General features: G+C 39.4%; 1 protein-coding gene across 4 annotated transcripts in view; it reads left to right on the top strand.

The window, feature by feature from the left end:
* sorl1 (sortilin-related receptor, L(DLR class) A repeats containing) overlaps window positions 1-15,399 on the top strand; it is a 90,907-nt gene extending 75,508 nt beyond the window's left edge. For 3 of the 4 annotated variants that reach the window (XM_029172059.3, XM_029172058.3, XM_055514017.1), the window contains 11 exons: window positions 7,596-7,662; window positions 7,930-8,012; window positions 8,095-8,185; window positions 8,275-8,465; window positions 8,742-8,861; window positions 8,987-9,151; window positions 10,357-10,531; window positions 10,885-10,991; window positions 12,035-12,227; window positions 12,315-12,527; window positions 13,009-15,399. In XM_029172059.3, coding sequence (XP_029027892.1) covers window positions 7,596-7,662; window positions 7,930-8,012; window positions 8,095-8,185; window positions 8,275-8,465; window positions 8,742-8,861; window positions 8,987-9,151; window positions 10,357-10,531; window positions 10,885-10,991; window positions 12,035-12,227; window positions 12,315-12,527; window positions 13,009-13,073 — 1,470 coding nt within the window. In that variant the 3' untranslated portion in view covers window positions 13,074-15,399. The remainder of the gene's footprint in view (window positions 1-7,595; window positions 7,663-7,929; window positions 8,013-8,094; window positions 8,186-8,274; window positions 8,466-8,741; window positions 8,862-8,986; window positions 9,152-10,356; window positions 10,532-10,884; window positions 10,992-12,034; window positions 12,228-12,314; window positions 12,528-13,008) is intronic. The other variant, XM_055514016.1, reaches the window with a different exon arrangement.
* Window positions 15,400-17,909: the final 2,510 nt, after the last annotated feature.

Below are 17,909 nucleotides of genomic sequence, written 5' to 3'. Positions count from 1 at the left end.
TCATCGGGGACTTTCATCGGAACCATCCTGCGGAACCCTCCTAGGTCGCCGGGGGACGACCGTTGGGGGAGGGGCTCTGTTGTGAGTCTCCTCCCAACCTCAGAGGGCGGCACTGAGTAACTGTTTCCTTCCGGAACATCATTAACTTGGGGACTATTTAAGTGGAGGATGGAGACTCCTCCAGTTGTCAGTGTGTTATGGTGGACTCTCAGTTTGCATCTGGCTTCCTGTATGATGGTTGGTTTTGTGTTTAGTTTGGATCGTGAACAGCCCTGTTATTCCTATTTTGCCTACTCAGTGCAGCGACCTATTGTGTCCTAGTTTTGTTTGGTAGTGGCTTCTGTTTTGTATTATTCCTCTGCCTAGTTTGTTTGGTCCTGTTTCGCAGTGCGCCTCAGTTTAGTTTATGCACCTTTTGCCTACTCTGTAGTGACCCTTGGTTTTGTGTAGTATAATAAATATATCGTTTTGTATTCTGCCATCCTCGCCTGTTACTGCTTTTGGGTTCTGCCCTGTCTGGTCTTGGTGTTTGTAACAAGAAGACCGTTGTACTCTGCTTCCTTTGTTGCTAGCTCTGCAGCTGCATCAGCACGTTTTGCTGCTAGATAGGATGGTGTGGAGCTATGGGTGGTGCTGTTCGACCGTCCCGCAGTAGAACCATAGATCGACCAGGCATAGTCGTGATTCAATAGTTCACGCAGTCAACATCCTTCCCTTTCTGCTTCAAACTGACGGTCAATGCCTGATAGTCTTTCATATATAATTTTAACTATATCCCTGGTCACTGCTTCACATGCATCAACCTTTCTTCTTTAATCAGTTGTTGGAGTCACGTGGTCTCTGATTTCTATGTAGAGTTTCATAACACCATCCTTTCCTTTTTCTAAACTGTCTGCCATTGATGCCATGTGTGGTTCGGGTATTTCTGACTTTAGATCCTCTCTCACCTTACGTGCTTCAATCTTCCAGCGTTCATATAGGCTGATTAGCTTCTTTTCCTTATTGCTCATTTGTTCTCTTTGATAAGCAGCCATCTTTTCTGTTGAGACTCTAGCACGTTCTGTGCGACGAGGTGTGTCGTTATAGAGAGTTTCCTTGGTGGCTTTGTTTCGATGCTGCACAATCATTGCAGTTAGCAATTTTTCATTATTCTCTTTGGTTTCATCATTGTTCAATCTTATATTACTCCTCACTTCCCTGACTCTTTCCTTGCACCATTTGTTTGTTAGAATCCTTATTACCTGCAGATGAGCATGGTGCATCCTCCATTTTCAGGTCACTGTCCCTTATTCCTAGTTGCTCGAGGTAGACCAACTTCTGTTGCCTGCTGTTCGCTGTAGCTGGATAGCTTCTACACGTGTTTTCCGCCATTGACGACGGCACTGCAGAAGTTCCGAGAACCTACTTTCTTCACAGCGCAGCAGAAGGTCCGAGCTCTTACTGTAGCGTCCAGTCAAAAAATCAAGCTTTACTGGCGGTCTGAAGCCTTTCTTTATTGTGGAGGTCACAAACCTGCCGCAAGAGCTAGGCAAAAACACAATACAATAAAAAAGACACGACAACCATTAAACTAGCTTAGCAGACACGAAATATTTTAAACTTATAATTTAAATAATAGACTTCACCTCGTTGCCACTTTGATCAGACCTAAACGAACCAAAACAAAAAATACCGTCGCCGTAATTTGCCTTTTCCTTCCTTAACGTCTCTCCCCGTGTACTATTTTTTGTTCTCCGCCGCCATGTGTCCACCTTTTTCGCTTTCGAGCGCACCTCGTTCTTGTGGTGCATTCAAAGACTGTTGAAAACAGTTACCTTTGTGGCACATTCACTGACCCTGCAACAACTCCGTATTTACCATGTACAAAACTGTTTCCTGTGGCAACACAATAAACCAAAATCCTCAGATGCTACACTTGGGATTCATAAATTGAAGTTATTTTGGTCATAACTATTATGGTTTTGCTGGAATAAGTCTATTTATCAGCGTTAAAACTCAATGTACAATGCACAATGTAATTCAATTACCTTGAATGGCAAGAGTTTTGGTTCTAACTTTCTGATGTTAATTATGACTACTTATTAAACTATCACACAGTTAAGCAATTTACTACAAATACTACTCAAAATTAAAAGGCTAGTCAGCTTTTTCAAGATTGTCAACAATGCAGCTTGGTCAACTTTTTAATCTTTGACATGTTTTTATCTTGGTCAACTTTTTTAATAGTCATCTTTTTAATCGCTGTCATCGTTTTAATCTTTTTCGTTTTCATCGTTTTGTTGTAGTTAACTTTGTGCGGTCAGCAGCTTAATCAGCATTTGGCATCTTTTCGGCAACAGAACAGCTCTCCCACAAAATTACTTTTTATCTACTTTTTTCTCTATTTTTTTTCTTCCATACATTCTTCTGCATCTAGGCCCACATACTTTCAGCTACAGAAACCGTTCAACTATCAAAAATATTCAACTATGCAGAGAGAAGTGTGCTATTATTTTTCTCATTAATACCTTTTATAATTTTATAAATATTAAGCCTTTCCACCTTTTCCCCCTATTGAAATGAATGGATAAAGAGTTTTAAATCCTTTACTTAAATACAAATACTTTAGTCTGTATCTGTATCTGAGTTCCAGAATTCCTCCCACTGCTCAGTGTGCACAGCAGCTCTTTGCAAATTACTGATGAGTTCATTAAACTGATTCCAGATCCAGATCTTTAGCTTAGATAGAATTAATTCTACTTTTGATAATAGTAATGAGCCTGATTTACGGATTAATTGCCAAGACACAATTCAGATCCTTTGAAACAATAAAATCTTATAATTTATTAGCAATGTTTAAGTTTTTATTTTGTATTTTCAACCTCTACTGTATACTGTTAAAATGTTCAGCTTTTTATTTAATTACTCTTAGAAGTTAATCCTATTAGAATTTAAAACCATTTTTACCAATCCTCAGAAAGATTTTCAGCTTTGTCCTATCTTATATAGATATATTCAACTATTTCTTAACCTATGATTGATGAATAATGTTGTATTAGCATATTCACCTTTGTATCGGCTTTTTGTTTAACCAAATACAAGTCATTTCAAAATAAAAGCACTAACAATCCAACAAAATTTCCAAGCGTCGGGAGCTGCAGGGACTATTTCAACGCTTCCCAACGTTGCTTCGTCAGAGGCCTGGGCGAACAACATGGCAAACAACGCCATTCACCTCACCGACCAAACACCATCCAGGCAGAGGCCATACCGGGTGCCGGAACGTATGGTGAAACCACTAAAAGAGGAAATAGAACTGATGAAGGAACTGGGGGTGATCGAGCAATCGACTAGTGAGTGGTGCAATCTGGCGGTGATCGTCCTGAAAAAGGATGGGTCCCTCCGAGTCTGCATGGACTTCCGCCAGCTAACAGCACCAATTTGTTGCTTGCCTAATGCCGAGAATTGAAGACCTAATAATGAAAGTAGGAAACTATCAGCGGTTAACAGCTAATTGGGACGTGGGTGTGTATGTGCGTATGTGCTCCAACAAGCCCGCTGCTCCATCAGCGGGAGGGACAAACTTGCGGTTTGTCACAGTACCTCTGCCCTCTCCTAGCAGAGTGAAATAACAGAATAAAAAACAGAATAGCGACCAGTAGTACCAGCTGCTCAGGCCATCCCTAGGTCCTGGCGAGTTGCTCGAACGGCCGCAGGTATCATCAGGTTAAAGAGAGGACATTGGCGCGTCCCTGCACTGTGGTGGCTCGCTCAGCTCTGGCACGCCCAGGGAAACTCTCCGGTGCCCCCCTCCACGCGGACTTGCCACCCTCGGCACACCTGGTAATGGTTGCTCCACACGTGGGCTTTCTCCGTCCGAGTCTGGCTAGTCCCCTGCACAATGGACTCACGTAGGCCCTGGTGCTCCTGCAGATACCGCTCCTCTCTCTGCTGTTGTGCGTTCAGAAACTGGCGCATCAAGAGACTAGCTCATTCTCCGGTTTGGCGCCAGAAGCCACCGACTCTGTGCTCCCGACTGATTTCCAGTCTTTGTCATCTGTTCCTGCCACTTTCACCTTCACCTGTGAGCGCAGCCCCGTCCTGGTCCTCTTGCTGGTCACTGCTGCCTTGCGAGAAGCCATCCCACTCATGACACCAACTGTGGTGAATGAGCCTTGTTTGCTCATTCGATACGTGGAAAATAATGTTCCAGGGAAAAATCGCAGATGGCAAGTTTAATGGCAGCCAAAGCGCGGGACTCTCCCCCCAACTCCCGCCATGTGGAACACTCCTGTACACTTCCCATACACAGTAATCAGCAATAGGGCAGACATAGAAACACTACACAATTCCCCAACACTCCACTATATCCCCCACTATAACTATAATGCACACAGAACAAACAAGATCGATAACAAACAGGGCCAAACAATAATAAACAACATTGGTCTTGTTGGACCTGTGCGTCGCACCGACTCGTTGCCGTCATAAGTGACCACTATTCATAATAGTCGCTGGCACAACGCAGAAGTCCGACTGCTCCTGAGACGCGAGTACAAACAAACATAACACGGACCCATTATAAGGAACCCCTGTATGTGTGGTGTGTGAGGCTGTATGTGTGAGAGTCCGGGAGGTTATGGCGTGAGGTAAGCCGGAAGGTGGGTGACTGTCCACTGCCAGCACACTTCGGCGGCTAACAGCTGATTAGGACGTGTGTGTGTGTGTGTGTGTGTGTGTGTGTGTGTGTGTGTGTGTGTGTGTGTGTGTGTGTGTGTGTGTGTGTGTGTGTGTGTGTGTGTGTGTGTGTGTGTGTGTGTGTGTGTGTGTGTGTGTGTGTGTGTGTGATCTGACGGGTCTGCTGCTCCATCAGTGGGACGCACAAACTGGCGGTTTTTCACATAATGCATAATTGTGACTAGTTAATGAGACTATTTTATAGTTTACGTATTAAGCCCATACACATAATCCTTTCAAAAAAGCACCAATCCAGATCTTTAGCTAAAAATAGCAATACTTCTCCACTACTTTCAAATGGTTTATTATGACTAGTTAATAAGACTGTTTAGCAGTTGCCTTCACATGCATCCGCCATATTCTTTCAAAACAATAGCACCAATCCAGCTAAAAATAGCTTTTTAGCTAAAAATAGCAATATTTCTGTTTTTGACTAGTTTATTATATCACTTTTATACCTCTGGTTGGTTAATGACTGCTAATTAATTAGACAATTTTACAGTTTAGCAATTGCCCACACTTTCTTCAAATCCTTTCAAAATAAAAGAACCAATGTAAAACTTTAACCTTTATAGCAACGTATCTGGATTTGACTGGTTAAATATGATTACAAATCTATAGTTTAGTAATTACCCACACACACCTCATCCAGATAATTTCAAAATAAAAGCACCAATCAAAATTGTTAGCTTCACTGGCACTGTTTCTGCTTTTGACTGGTTAATTATGATTAATTAATAAGACTATTTCACTGTTTAGCAACTATCTGCAGATGCTTCTATCAAATATTTTACACAACTTTAAACTATTCTTTCAGTTCTTGAACCTTAAACTTTTTAATTATAATATTTAGCTGCTTAATGCGTTAAGCTGAATTACATCAGGTTAAGAAAACCTTTACACACTTCCTTCATTTTCATCAGTTCTTCAATTTCAGCAAATCTTTTTCAAGTTTCATCAATTTAAAATTCAACTACTTTAGCTTCTTCTGCAAAAAATCGGCTCTGTTTAAACACCTCCTAATTCTCTTCAGATACATTAATCTATGCTTTACATGCTTCACCTATTTTCAGTTATTTTTCTAAATGTTTCAGCTACATTCAGGAATACATTCAGCATGGAGGCATTCACTGTGTGTTTCCTATGGAAATGCTTTATGTAGTTTTTGAATTCTGCTATTTGGGTTAAGAGGGAGAGAATTCAGTTAAATCAGTCACTGGCTAACTGAGTATATTTTGGAGGGCACCTTGTGTCACTTAATAGATTGTCTTTCACTTTTTAATGCAGTGAACATGTTTTCAAGCTTATAAGCTCTGTAATGAAATTAGAATAATACCCAAAACTTATATCTGTGCAAACCTATAATTTTTCATGCTGCCCCAAACGTAGCGCCATTACGTTTCAGCAGCTCTGTCCTTTTCTGCAAATTTTAATGTTTATTTCAACTTTGTGTGCTGTGTTTTCTCTTCAGTCGTGCAACTAGGGGCTCAAAGTTCATTACATTTACACTTTCTTGTATTAAATTTTTTTAACTTTTTGAGCCAGCCTCGGGGGGAACCTTTAGGGTCCAGCTGAGTGTCCATTGTGTACACTCGGGATCAGCTGTGCTCTTAGCCAAGCTGAGTTTCTCAAAGCCGAGATTCCAGCTGAAATACCAAAAAAACTGAGTCTGCAAAGCTGGAGTTAAGTGCCGGGAGAGTAGACAGAGGTACAAGCCATAAGTACCATCTGTTGTTATGGGAAACGTTTGCTCTCTCTCTAACAAGCTGGACAAGCTAATAGCACTTATGCGGCATCAGCGCATGCACCGGGAGAGCAGCCTGCTGTGTTTCACAGAGACATAACTCAACCAGGACACACTGGACCCTCTGATCTTTGTTAACGGATTTACGCTAGTGTGGGTGGACCAGAGTGTGGTGCAGAGCAGAAATAAGAAAGGAGGCGGACTGGCAGTGTTTGTGAACATCAGAGTTGTGCCAATACAACCCAGTTTCACTGATCTGTTTCTGTATTTTTGCTTGCTGTTGCATTATTCTTCTTCTGTATCATACTCTGTGCTATTGTGAGATGAAATTTCCTCACTGTGGGCCTAGTAAAGGTTTTCTTGTTCTTATTCTTAGTGTAACCCGGCTCAAGTCATGGTTAAAGAATAACATTGTAGCAGGCACATTGAACTAGTGGCGGTCAGTGTTTGGTCATACTACCTCCCACAGGAGTTCTCCCCTGTGCTGGTGGTGGTAGTCACCGCTTACATCGGGCCACCACCGCTGTCACACGTGATAGCGGTGAAGGAAGGCAACCGACCCTGATCACATCAGCTCCTTAGGGAGTGTGCAGACCAGCTCTGTGACGTGGTCTTGTCCATATTCAACCTGAGCCTCAGCCTGGAGAGAATACCAGTAGTCTGGAGGACTTCCTGTCTGGTTTCAGTTCCAAAAGTAGCTTGCCTTAAGAAGCCAAACCACCAGCAGTCCCGTCGCCCCGAGCACTGTGAGAGTCATGTTTTTTGACTTCTCCACCATTGCTCTCAACACCGTCCAGCCATCATTGCTGAGAAGGAAGCGGGGGGGCAGGTGTGGACCAACATCTGGCTGCTTGGACCATGAACTACCGCGCACAAGGACCTAGTTCTTACAGTGTGAGTGGAAGAGAGCCAGATTTCTTAAGAAGAGTGACTCTCGAGGACCAGGGTTGGCTTTCCATGCTGAAGGCTAACAACATCATTGAAAATCGAAAAAAAAAGAGTCAAGTAGAAAATAATGCACAATGGAACAGGAAATGTACCCTTAAAATTAACAAACATCACAGAAATTATATTCGCAAGATTGTGACAGAATTTAAGAAACATTTACAGAATTCAGTTTATATTCGTTTTCCAGGTGGCAGCAGTAACCAGTCGAGGCTTGGGGAACTGGTCAGAGGTGAAATCCATCACTCCAAAGAAAGGCAAGATGTTTCACCTGCAACACTGTGCTCACATAGTCCAAGAGAGATAACTTCCATCTTCTTGTCATTTTGTTGTCATTTAGCAGTTGTACACATATAACACTTGGTTATGTTTGTTTGAACAGTTGCTGTGGTGACATATCCAAAATAAAATATATTTCTACTGCATTGATCCATCAGCACTATGTCTCAGTGATGACTAATCAATGTCACTGCATTTCCTCGCTGATTTTGACTGTTTTATTCCATCTATGGTTTCTGCTGCAGCTCTGCCTCTTCCATCTGTTATCATTGATGGCATCACTGATGACTCCATGAATATTTCTTTTGGGTTAAACTCTCAGTATGATGTAAGTGTGCCTATTTAAACACTAATTAACTTTTTAAGCTGATAAAATAGGTTATTTCTCTAATTGTTTTTTTTTGTTTTAGGTGAAACAGTACATTGTGATCCTATCATGGCAGTTTGACACCCATGTTAAAGAGAACCACAACTACACAATCAGTGAAAGGTTTCTGAAAGGTACAGTGCCGTTTATATGTGTGCTCCTAATTAAGTCATATAATTTATTTACCTGAAATTGCCTTTTAATGTGTTCGAACTGTTCCCAGTTACTAATCTTACAGCAGGAACAGACTATGAAGTGGCTGTGTGGGCACACACTACTATAGGAGACAGCCCAACTGCTCTGTTCCATCGTCAGACCACTGGCACTCAGCCAGAGAGGCCACTTCTCAAAGCCAAGGCTCTCAACCAAACAGCTGTGGACTGTAACTGGACAGTAAGCACACCCCTTGTCAAGGTACAACACGACTTCTCCAGTTTTTCATGTCTTTTATCCATTTCTAAGAACAATATTTTCCAGGGCTGATTAGAATTGTCTTCTCCCCACCATACTTACTTTCTTTCTTCTTAATCTGAGGAGCATAGACCAAGTTTCAGTTGATGTAATAAAAAAGTAATTAATCTTAGGCCCAGCTTCTCCAGTGCTTTCCTTAATGCAAAAAAATATATATATTACGGAAACTTTACTGAGTACACACTTTTATTTTTTGTGTCTTTGTATTTGTTTGTCTAGGTGTTTGGTGTGTTTTATGCCACATCATTCTTGGAGCTGTACAAGAATCCTAGTAAAGTGAACACAACTTCTCTCAGCCTTACTGTCACAGTGGACAGTGATGAACAGTATTTGTTTTTGGTAAGTCATTTTGTAGATATTTTACTATATCTTCCGGTTTGTTGTGACAGATTTAATGCACATGTCATGGAAAAGTAGTAAAGTGTGCAACTAAGTGACATTTGGTGTGTGATTTTGTCTTTTAGGTGCGTGCAGTTTCTCCTTTTCTGGGTCCTCCCTCTGATTACGCTGTAGTAAAAATGATTCCCAATGAGAGGCTGCCACCAAGAAATCTCCATCGAGTGCGAGTAGACAAAACGCAGGCTAGACTCAAGTGGCAGCCACCCTACGACACCCCTGACAAACCTCTGGTATGAAACTAACTTTGACGTTAAACATTTAAAGAAGGCAATGTAAATGATTTTCATCTAGATCATTTGTGGTGATGATAATATTCAGCAGTACTTTAATGATATGCAAAATATTTTAATACTTTAGTACTTGGAAGTACTTTAACGAGTGCTGGGAGCTTAGTGTTAGAAACACTTAACAGGTTAACAGTTTCAACATTAGAGGGGAGTTTTGTTCTTTATGTGATGTTGTTCAGACTCATCTGAGCATTTGCAATCAACTGTTGAAGCATCCTGTTACCAACTCTGTAGCATCATAAAGTAAACTTGTGCAACAAAGGTAAGAAAATGTAGTCTTTATGCTTGATTTAAGGTTTTGAGTCTTGAGTTGTAGATTTCAGTGGCCTCTGTAGTTTGCTATTTAGCGTTTGATGCTCATTTCAATCAATCTGAAGCTTTACCACATTTTTAGCATCAAATTCCTAAAAACACAAAATGAATCTCATAGAGTAATAGGATCTGAGGGTATGTGCAGAAATTGTGATATGGAGGAGGTCTGTGAGATACATAGGTGAAAGAATATTAGTGACATGAGGATACTGGTGAGGTTGCCGCAGAACAGGTTGATGTGTTTCTTGTGATGATGTGTTCTGCCAAATTTTGTTCAACGTACAGTTTGTTAAGGGTTTTCTGGGGAACATCGGACAGAAGTGGGTTGCAGTAGTCAAGCCAGTTACTAAACAGTGAACCAATATAGCAGCAGAAATTGTGTGTAGGAGGGACACAGATGATTAATGCTGCACACATTGAAGTTGGCTCACTGTGTTATGTTGTTAATGTGGGAAATTAAGTAGAGTGTGCTGTTGAGGATGACACCCAGACTCTTAATCTGAGAGAAGGGAAATATGGAGAAACTGTAAATAGATAATGGAAAAACTGCCAAATTGGTTTTAGATTTTGTTCTAATAGGGAATAGTTCGGTTTTTCCACTGTTTATTTGAGAAAATTGCATTTCACTTTATTTATTTTATTGAGATAATTGTTAAGGGATAAAGGGGGGAGGGTTAAATTAGGTTTGGTGTAAATATAAAGATGTTATCAGCAGCAACAGTGTATATGATATTTACAAAAATTAATCAGTTGAAAGTTAATAGATAGAGGGACTTACCTATGTACTTTTTAGAAATTCATAAAAACTGTGTGTTTTTGTCTTCATTTTTCTGTAGACCTACGCAATCCATGTGCGGGATTTAATTCGTAAACAGGAGCAAGACTACAAAGTGACCACACAGAATAACACCGTAGAATATCTGCTAAAAGGCCTGGAGCCTGGAGGACGATACAGCATATCTGTTCGACTACGCAATATGAGCAAAGAAGCTAGCTTCACTCTGAGCACAGGTTACATACACACCCCTCGCCTTTTTTAAAGCTGTGTATTTATTGGAACATATCAATAATAGAAGTTAAACAGACATATATTTACTGAAAACTGTAATCATTTTATGTACAGATGTTCATCGCTGTCATGTGGCAGACTATTCATTCAATAGGCTTCTAAATGCATTTGTCACATCTTTTGCTGAATTTTCTTTTGTCTAGGACTTAATCGTCAAAGCCATCTTTATTATCTTTAAGCATGTTGTTGGTCAGGTCCATGCATAAACCAAATGTTCCACACTGTTGTCTAAGCTGTTTAATACATGATTTTATGATGAAACTAATTTCTTCATATAGATATGTTTGTGTTGTAGTTCCACTTTCTGCTCCTGATTCTCTGAAGCTTCTATTGGAGAAGGACCATGTCTTTCTCTTCTGGAAAAGTCTGGCAGTCAGGGAGAAGGGCTTCAATGAGAGCAGGGTGAGCCACCCATTTATACGATCTATATACTCTATAATACACATTATTTATTATGTCTTGTTATTTTCTATGTATAACAGCGTGTGTTCAAGTTTGCTACAGTCTTTGCAATTTTGCAATGGAAATATTATTGCAGATTTATTAAAAAAGAAAAATCGGAAATATAACATGGTCATAAATGTTCAGGCCCTTTACTGTGAAACTCATATATTTAACTCTGTCCATTTCTTCTGTTCATCCTTGAGATGGTTCTACACTTGGACTTGATTATGAAAGCCACATACCTGTCTATACAAGATCTTACAGCTCACAGTGCATGTCAGAGCAAATGAGAATCATGTGGTCAAAGGAACTGCGTGAAGAGTTTAGAGACAGAATTGTGGCAAGGTACAGATCTGGCCAAGGTTACAACAATATTCTGCTGCACTTAAGGTTCCTAAGAGCACATTGGCCTCCATAATCCTTAAATGGAAGATGTTTGGGACGACCAAAATCCTTTCTAGAGCTGGCCATCCGGCCAAATTGAGCTATCAGTAGAGAAGAGTCTTGGTGAGAGATGTAAAGGAGAGCTCAAAGATCACTGTGGCTGGGCTCCAGAGATGCAGTCGGGGAATGGGAGAAAGTTGTAGAAAGTCAACCATCACTTCTCTTTCCACAAACTCCACCATTCAGAAGAGATTTAAATTGATAACGTCCGCGTAATAGTATCCCCACCAGCTCTGCTGCAGCGGTCTTAGGCTGATTGAAAAGCGTATCTCAGGCCAGTAATGATCAACAGCCCGCTTCTTCTGTGACCTATAGTTTTTCTGCATGAGTATTCAGAGGCAGTCAGCAGCAGACTTTCCAAATATTAATAACAAAAATAAAATGCATTACTGCACATTGTCAGCATTAGTCAAACATCAGTCTTGCGTTAACACAAGAAGAATGCGAGATTTATGCGTTATATGTTTATAGATATATGCGTTAGATATATAGAATATATATATATAACAAATTGCATCACCATTCTCCTCTGACTTTTGTTAAAAAATTGTTTACAGGGATATGAAGTGCACATGTACGACAGTGTTACCAACAAGACAACCTACCTTGGAAACACCACAGAGACCTATTTCCGCATCACCAGCCTCATCGCAGGACACAATTACACTTTCTCTGTGCAGGCTCGCTGCCTGGTCATTGGTCAATTGTGTGGGGAACCTGCTTTGCTGCCCTACAACCATCTTACAGCAGGTATTGAAGCATACACACACTAAAGTGCAACCGAGACGAAATTTCATTTGTTAGTTATGCTATCAAATTTCTCTTACACCTGTCCAGGAAGCAGCAAGACCTTCCCCAGCAAAGCCCATACAGGGGACATGGCAGCAGTTGTGGTACCTGTCCTTTTTCTGCTGTTGCTTGGAGTTTGTTTCAGCTTGGTGGCACTTTACCTTCGACACCGCCGTCTGCAGAACAATTTTACAGCCTTCGCAAACTCCCACTACAACTCTCGTCTTGGCTCTGCTATTTTCTCCTCTGGAGATGAACTGGGTAATCAATCTGTTTTTAGATGTTTATGCTCTTATAAAAAAAGAAACCTTTTTCTTGACACTGCAGAGGTTATTAGAGTTCTTATTTCTTTTTTCGGCTGAACTAAAATCAAAAGTGAATGCTTCTACTAAATATTCCCTGTGGGTTGCAGGGTCCCTCTCCTTTGAAGACAAACGCAAGAAATACAGTTAAATTAATGTATTATTAACACTATGGAATCAAAAGAGAAAGTAATAAACTCCTCCTTGTAAGGCCACCTTATCAGTGTTGTGTGGACAGTGGATTAAAGAACACTATAGTTAGGGTAAAACAATATTTGTGAGATAGGCCTGATATTGGGGCTTAGATGCATACTTATGATAGATGTAGTCATAACAGGTGTTCTTAAAAAAACAGAACAATTACCTATCTTTACTTTGTGTTGTGTAAGACAACTGCAACAAGGCCTGTAACAATACACCCCCCCCCCCTCTTTCTCTAGGTGATGATGAAGATGCCCCCATGATCAGTGGCTTCTCAGATGACGTTCCCATGGTCATTGCATAGCAACACATCCCTCACTACCAATAGTTTCTCAATTCTGCTTCGACTCCCCTTTCCTCCACATCACATCTATTGATGTGCTTATGACATTTGATGTAAAAGGAACAAGTGGTCAACAAATGGACGTTATACCATGAACATACTGTATGAAAATTTTGATATTTTTTCAAATATATGATGGACTTGGATGCATAATAACTTATATTTTTGAGAAAAAAAGAAAGCCAGGAAAGGACTCTGAGGGTGGACACTGAAGCAAACTGTGAAGAATTTGAGTTTGTGAAGAAACCCTACTAGCAATGCAAACTCACTATCCATTAAAAGGAATCATTGCTTAAGCATGCAGAGGCTGGAATATAGAATGCAAAAATAAATAATAATAAATAATAAAAATAAACATGTAGACATGCTGTATACAAAAGGTACAAGTAAAAAAATATCATGGTAGTAATAGTTGCATATTTTGTTGATAGTACAGTTTGTACTTGTACTATAGCAATATATACACACCAACAGTGGTTCAGTGTAAGACAGTATAGATGTTAAATGTGAATCATGTTTTATTGTTTAGATTGTCTGAATGTTTAGTGTCTATTATCACCAGTTTGAAAAAATATTCTTGTAATCATCTGAACTTAAACCACTCAGCGCAACCAAACAAATCTGACTGGACTAACCAGCTGCACCATGTGCACTTTTATTTTCCAACACCAGCTCACTGTCGTATGTCTGTGTATAGACACATGTACCATGATATGAGAAGTGGTTTTGACAGGGAAAAATCCCATACACCTTTGCTGAGACTGTGACTATCTGTATATATTGGCTTTAATATGTTCTCTCCTTTTAATGCTGCACCATAAAATATTGTAAAATGTGTATTTTTCATCTTTTAAGGCCATAATTTAGTTTATCCCCAGTGTTTTGATATAGCTTTACTCAAAAACCTAATTTGTTTGGTGTTCTCAGGGAACCATGGCCACCAGTGCAGCGACACCATCACCACTATGGCTTAAGCAGTTATTTTTATTGTGTCCTTGAGGGCCTGCTAGATACATTGTTAATGAATGACAGGTTCACACAAAGGTCTCAAAAGAGTCTCACACACTATTTGGTGTTACTTGTTCAGGTTGTTAGGAATTGTTTCTTTAACATTTCCAACACAAAGATTTGTTTGAGAATGATGTCTTTGTTGGAGAACACAGGAGACAACTCTTTTCAAAACAAAAGTAGTTGAAAGACCTATTAACAGTTGTTACACCGAAAGGGTTACAGCATATTATATTGACACAGCCCAAATCACTGAAAACATTTTTACCCAGTCATTATAAAAGATGAATGTTATCAAATATACTCTAATACTTAGCCTGCTGGTGTTCAACTAATGATTTAACAATAAAACTTCTGAATAACTATTGATGAATCAAAGACTAATGACCAAAACATGAACCAAGAAAACCAAAACTACCGTGATGGTTAAATATTAGGAGTTTTTGGTATTGTTTTTTTTTTTGTAAAACTTGACGAGATAATAACCTGTGAACATGTTTTCTCTGTCTCAGTATGCACAGACTTTAACTGTTCTAAAAGTATCAACACCTGTTCTTCAGAAGTACAAAATATAAATTTGTTTTCTGCGTCCTTGCTTGAGTCATTTGAAGTGGTGGTGCTGTGCGCTCTGTTGACTTTGTTCTTTTTTTGTCAGCGTCTTCATGAATGTACTTTATATTTATATGTGCAAGTTAATTTAGAACCATTACATTGGGGTCAACTCAGTAGACTGGTTTCTCTGTGCACCCACTTCTGCAGGTATGTTTCTTTAAAACCCCAAATTAGAGCAGCAAACCATTAAAGTTCCTACACTGTTTTTTTTTCATCACAATCTCCCTCAGATCATTAAATGTGTCTGCACTGAGAGTTAGAGTTTCCAGATTTTACATTTATTTTAAACTTCATTTGGTTTATTGGCTATTGGCCTTAAAAACAGATGCTTTGTTACTGATGCTTTTTTGCCACATCATGCCTTATTAGAACACATTGCAATCCTTTGTAACTTTATTGTTTGTACGGTATAACACAAATGTGTAGATTTGCATACTTATTCCTACATCTGCCCATACACAGGGTTACAGGGCAACAAAGGGGAGACTCCTGTTGGGCATTTAGTTAATATTGTCAGATCACTGCTTTTTTGTTTCAGCTACTTTAAGCTGGCTACTTATTGTTTTTAGTTAGGTGTTCACATGGCAGTATAATTATTGATCTTAATGTGACTGTTTGCACTAAATTTATATTAATGTCAGTTCTCATTAAACCATTTTCTTCAAAATGCTGTGTTGATGCCGAGTTAAATCCTGTTGAAGTTTTTTATGCTTTAAGATGTTACTCTCGTATTGAAAGTTTCAAGAAAATATGGTGTTTCTTTTATGCAGTGAAGGATGTTCAGTAAATAAGTAAATATAAAAATATTTATATTTTTTCTGAATATGGCACATTTCTTTTTTTCTCTTTTTTTTCTCGTGTGATAAGAAAACATGTCTCAAAAGCTCTTTGTGTGGCAAAACAACTACTGTGACTTGCTTAGCAAAATTTGACAATGCATGTCACAAGGCAAAATACAGTGCTCATTTGCGAACTTTGAACATTAGAACACAGATGTGCAGCCATGAAACAAAAGGAGGTTGAGAACAACTCTATACTACAGAACTGTGCTACTTGGGAAGGCAGCATCATGTTGCATGGTTATTGTTTTGCAAAAACAGAGTGGTGTAATTCATTAGCTGTATTACATAATGAAGACAAACATGGCAGTTAGTCATAGAAAAAAATTTAAAGCTAATATCAGCAGGATAATGATCTTGAGCATTCCATTAAGTTGGTAACTATATAACTAAAGACCAACAAAATAAGTATTGGAATGTGTTTTGCAATGTCTTGAATATACTTACTTATAAAAGTATACGTCTGTTCCTGGTATCTTGATGTGCTTATTGACCCATGTTCTGCAGGAAACAATAAGCACAGCCATATTTTGAACAAAGAATGTGCGCAAGTGTCTAAGCACATCCTCCAGTGGATAAAACTCCAGGTGAAGTTAACTTGACTAACTGTATTTTAATTTGATTTCTGATAACCACCTGTAGAGAAGATTTGTTTCTTTTCCAGATTGTCTCCCATAATTTTACACAAAAGCAGAGTTTTTCTCTGCATATAATGTACAAACTTAATAACGATTACTTGATATTTCCAGGTTTTTTGGTCATGTAATTGTGGATTTACTAAATATTTTAGTAATACTAAAACAAAACCATCAACATTAGACCAAGTTCCAACTGAGTAGTCGAACATTTTTTACCCTTAATTAACACTTCCAAATTAGACCAATTTATTGTGTATCTCTGGAGTAAACATATTTATTGAGACCTATACTTGACCCCAAGGATTTTGACCAATATCTAATCTGCACCTAATTGAACTTGACTTAAAAAAAGCAAACACAGGACCAAACATTAAAAAATGGGAATAAGTTTAGTGGAGATTCTTAGTCATCCAGGTGGAATAATCCGAAGGTTCACCACCAGAGAGCAGCATTGCATTGATGAGTATGTTTCATGTCATGAGTGGGAGACTAATTATGGGTTTCAAGAAGGTAGATCGTTCAGTGTAAAAGACATACGCTCCTGTATGAAATACAGGTGAAAGGGACAGTAACAACCCAACGCAGCCGAGGCTGTAGCAGCAGAGAAACGCAGATCTTTGTCCTGCATGTTCATGCGCGTTTCCTCTTCCCCCAGTGTCCCCGCTCTGGGACGTGGATGGCCACGCCCACTTTCATTCACCAGACGGACATGAAAGAGGGAATACGAAATAAACAGCTGGTTAACTTCGTAGGAACACGGCTGTAGCTCTGCAATGACTTTATGTGGTACAAGTGAAAGGAGTAATAACGAAATAAACGGAATATAAAATGGAAACGCTTTCAAGCGTTTTCTGTTTATATTTTCTATTGCACACTTGTTAACACTTGATGGGCGTCTCTCTTTTGAGTTTTGTCTTCGGCTAAATAAGTGTAAAACAGTCCTTATTACTCATGCAGAATCAATATATGCAGAACAAACAACTTGCTGCATTAATGAGTCGGAGATCTACTGAGTCCTGGCGTTCTGGCATACCACAGAGAGTTTATTACAATTTATTTATTTGTATTATATGATATTCGTTAGCAGTGGTAGTCTGCCAGACCTGTGTGAAATACCATAAGAAGAGCGTTTTAAAAAAGTCAAGTGAAAGGTTTTGGCGTCCCACAGCCTACGTAGGTGCAGCTGATCACGCGCCCGATCTCCCATGGAGCTTTTCTTTGTCTCGGAGCTAAAGTATTTTACACCTATTGACCGAGTGGAGACAATATGTTAATGTCTCTGTGCCAATACGTAGTAGGGGATGGGGTTTGAAGTTTGCTTTTGGAACTGAATCAACATCAGACGCCGTAACTCGCGCGAAGCGAGTTCCAAATCCACTGTGTTGCCTGTGTAATAAAACATTGTTTTTCTGCAGATACTGTGGTAAATGTAATTACGGTAAAGTATAATAGTGCAGCTTCCGTTTAAAGGACACATTGACTAACTGTTTTAACGGTTTAACTTGACCAACTTAAAAGTGGTCAAAGTGATTTATGCTGCAGAGCAGGAGTTATTTTCGTTTTCATTCAGTGAAAAACATTAACATTTATCGTGCGTAATAAGCACATGTAAAACAAACAAGCTGCTGCATTAATGCATTGTTGATCTGCTGAGTCCTGACGTTCTGACGCGCCATAGAGAAAGATTTAATACAATGTAT

The sequence above is a fragment of the Betta splendens genome, chromosome 13, assembly GCF_900634795.4.
Source record: "Betta splendens chromosome 13, fBetSpl5.4, whole genome shotgun sequence".
NCBI classification, from domain to species: Eukaryota; Metazoa; Chordata; class Actinopteri; order Anabantiformes; family Osphronemidae; genus Betta; species Betta splendens.
Note: the sequence above shows the minus strand (reverse complement) of the source record. Positions and strands in the feature narration are given on the sequence as shown.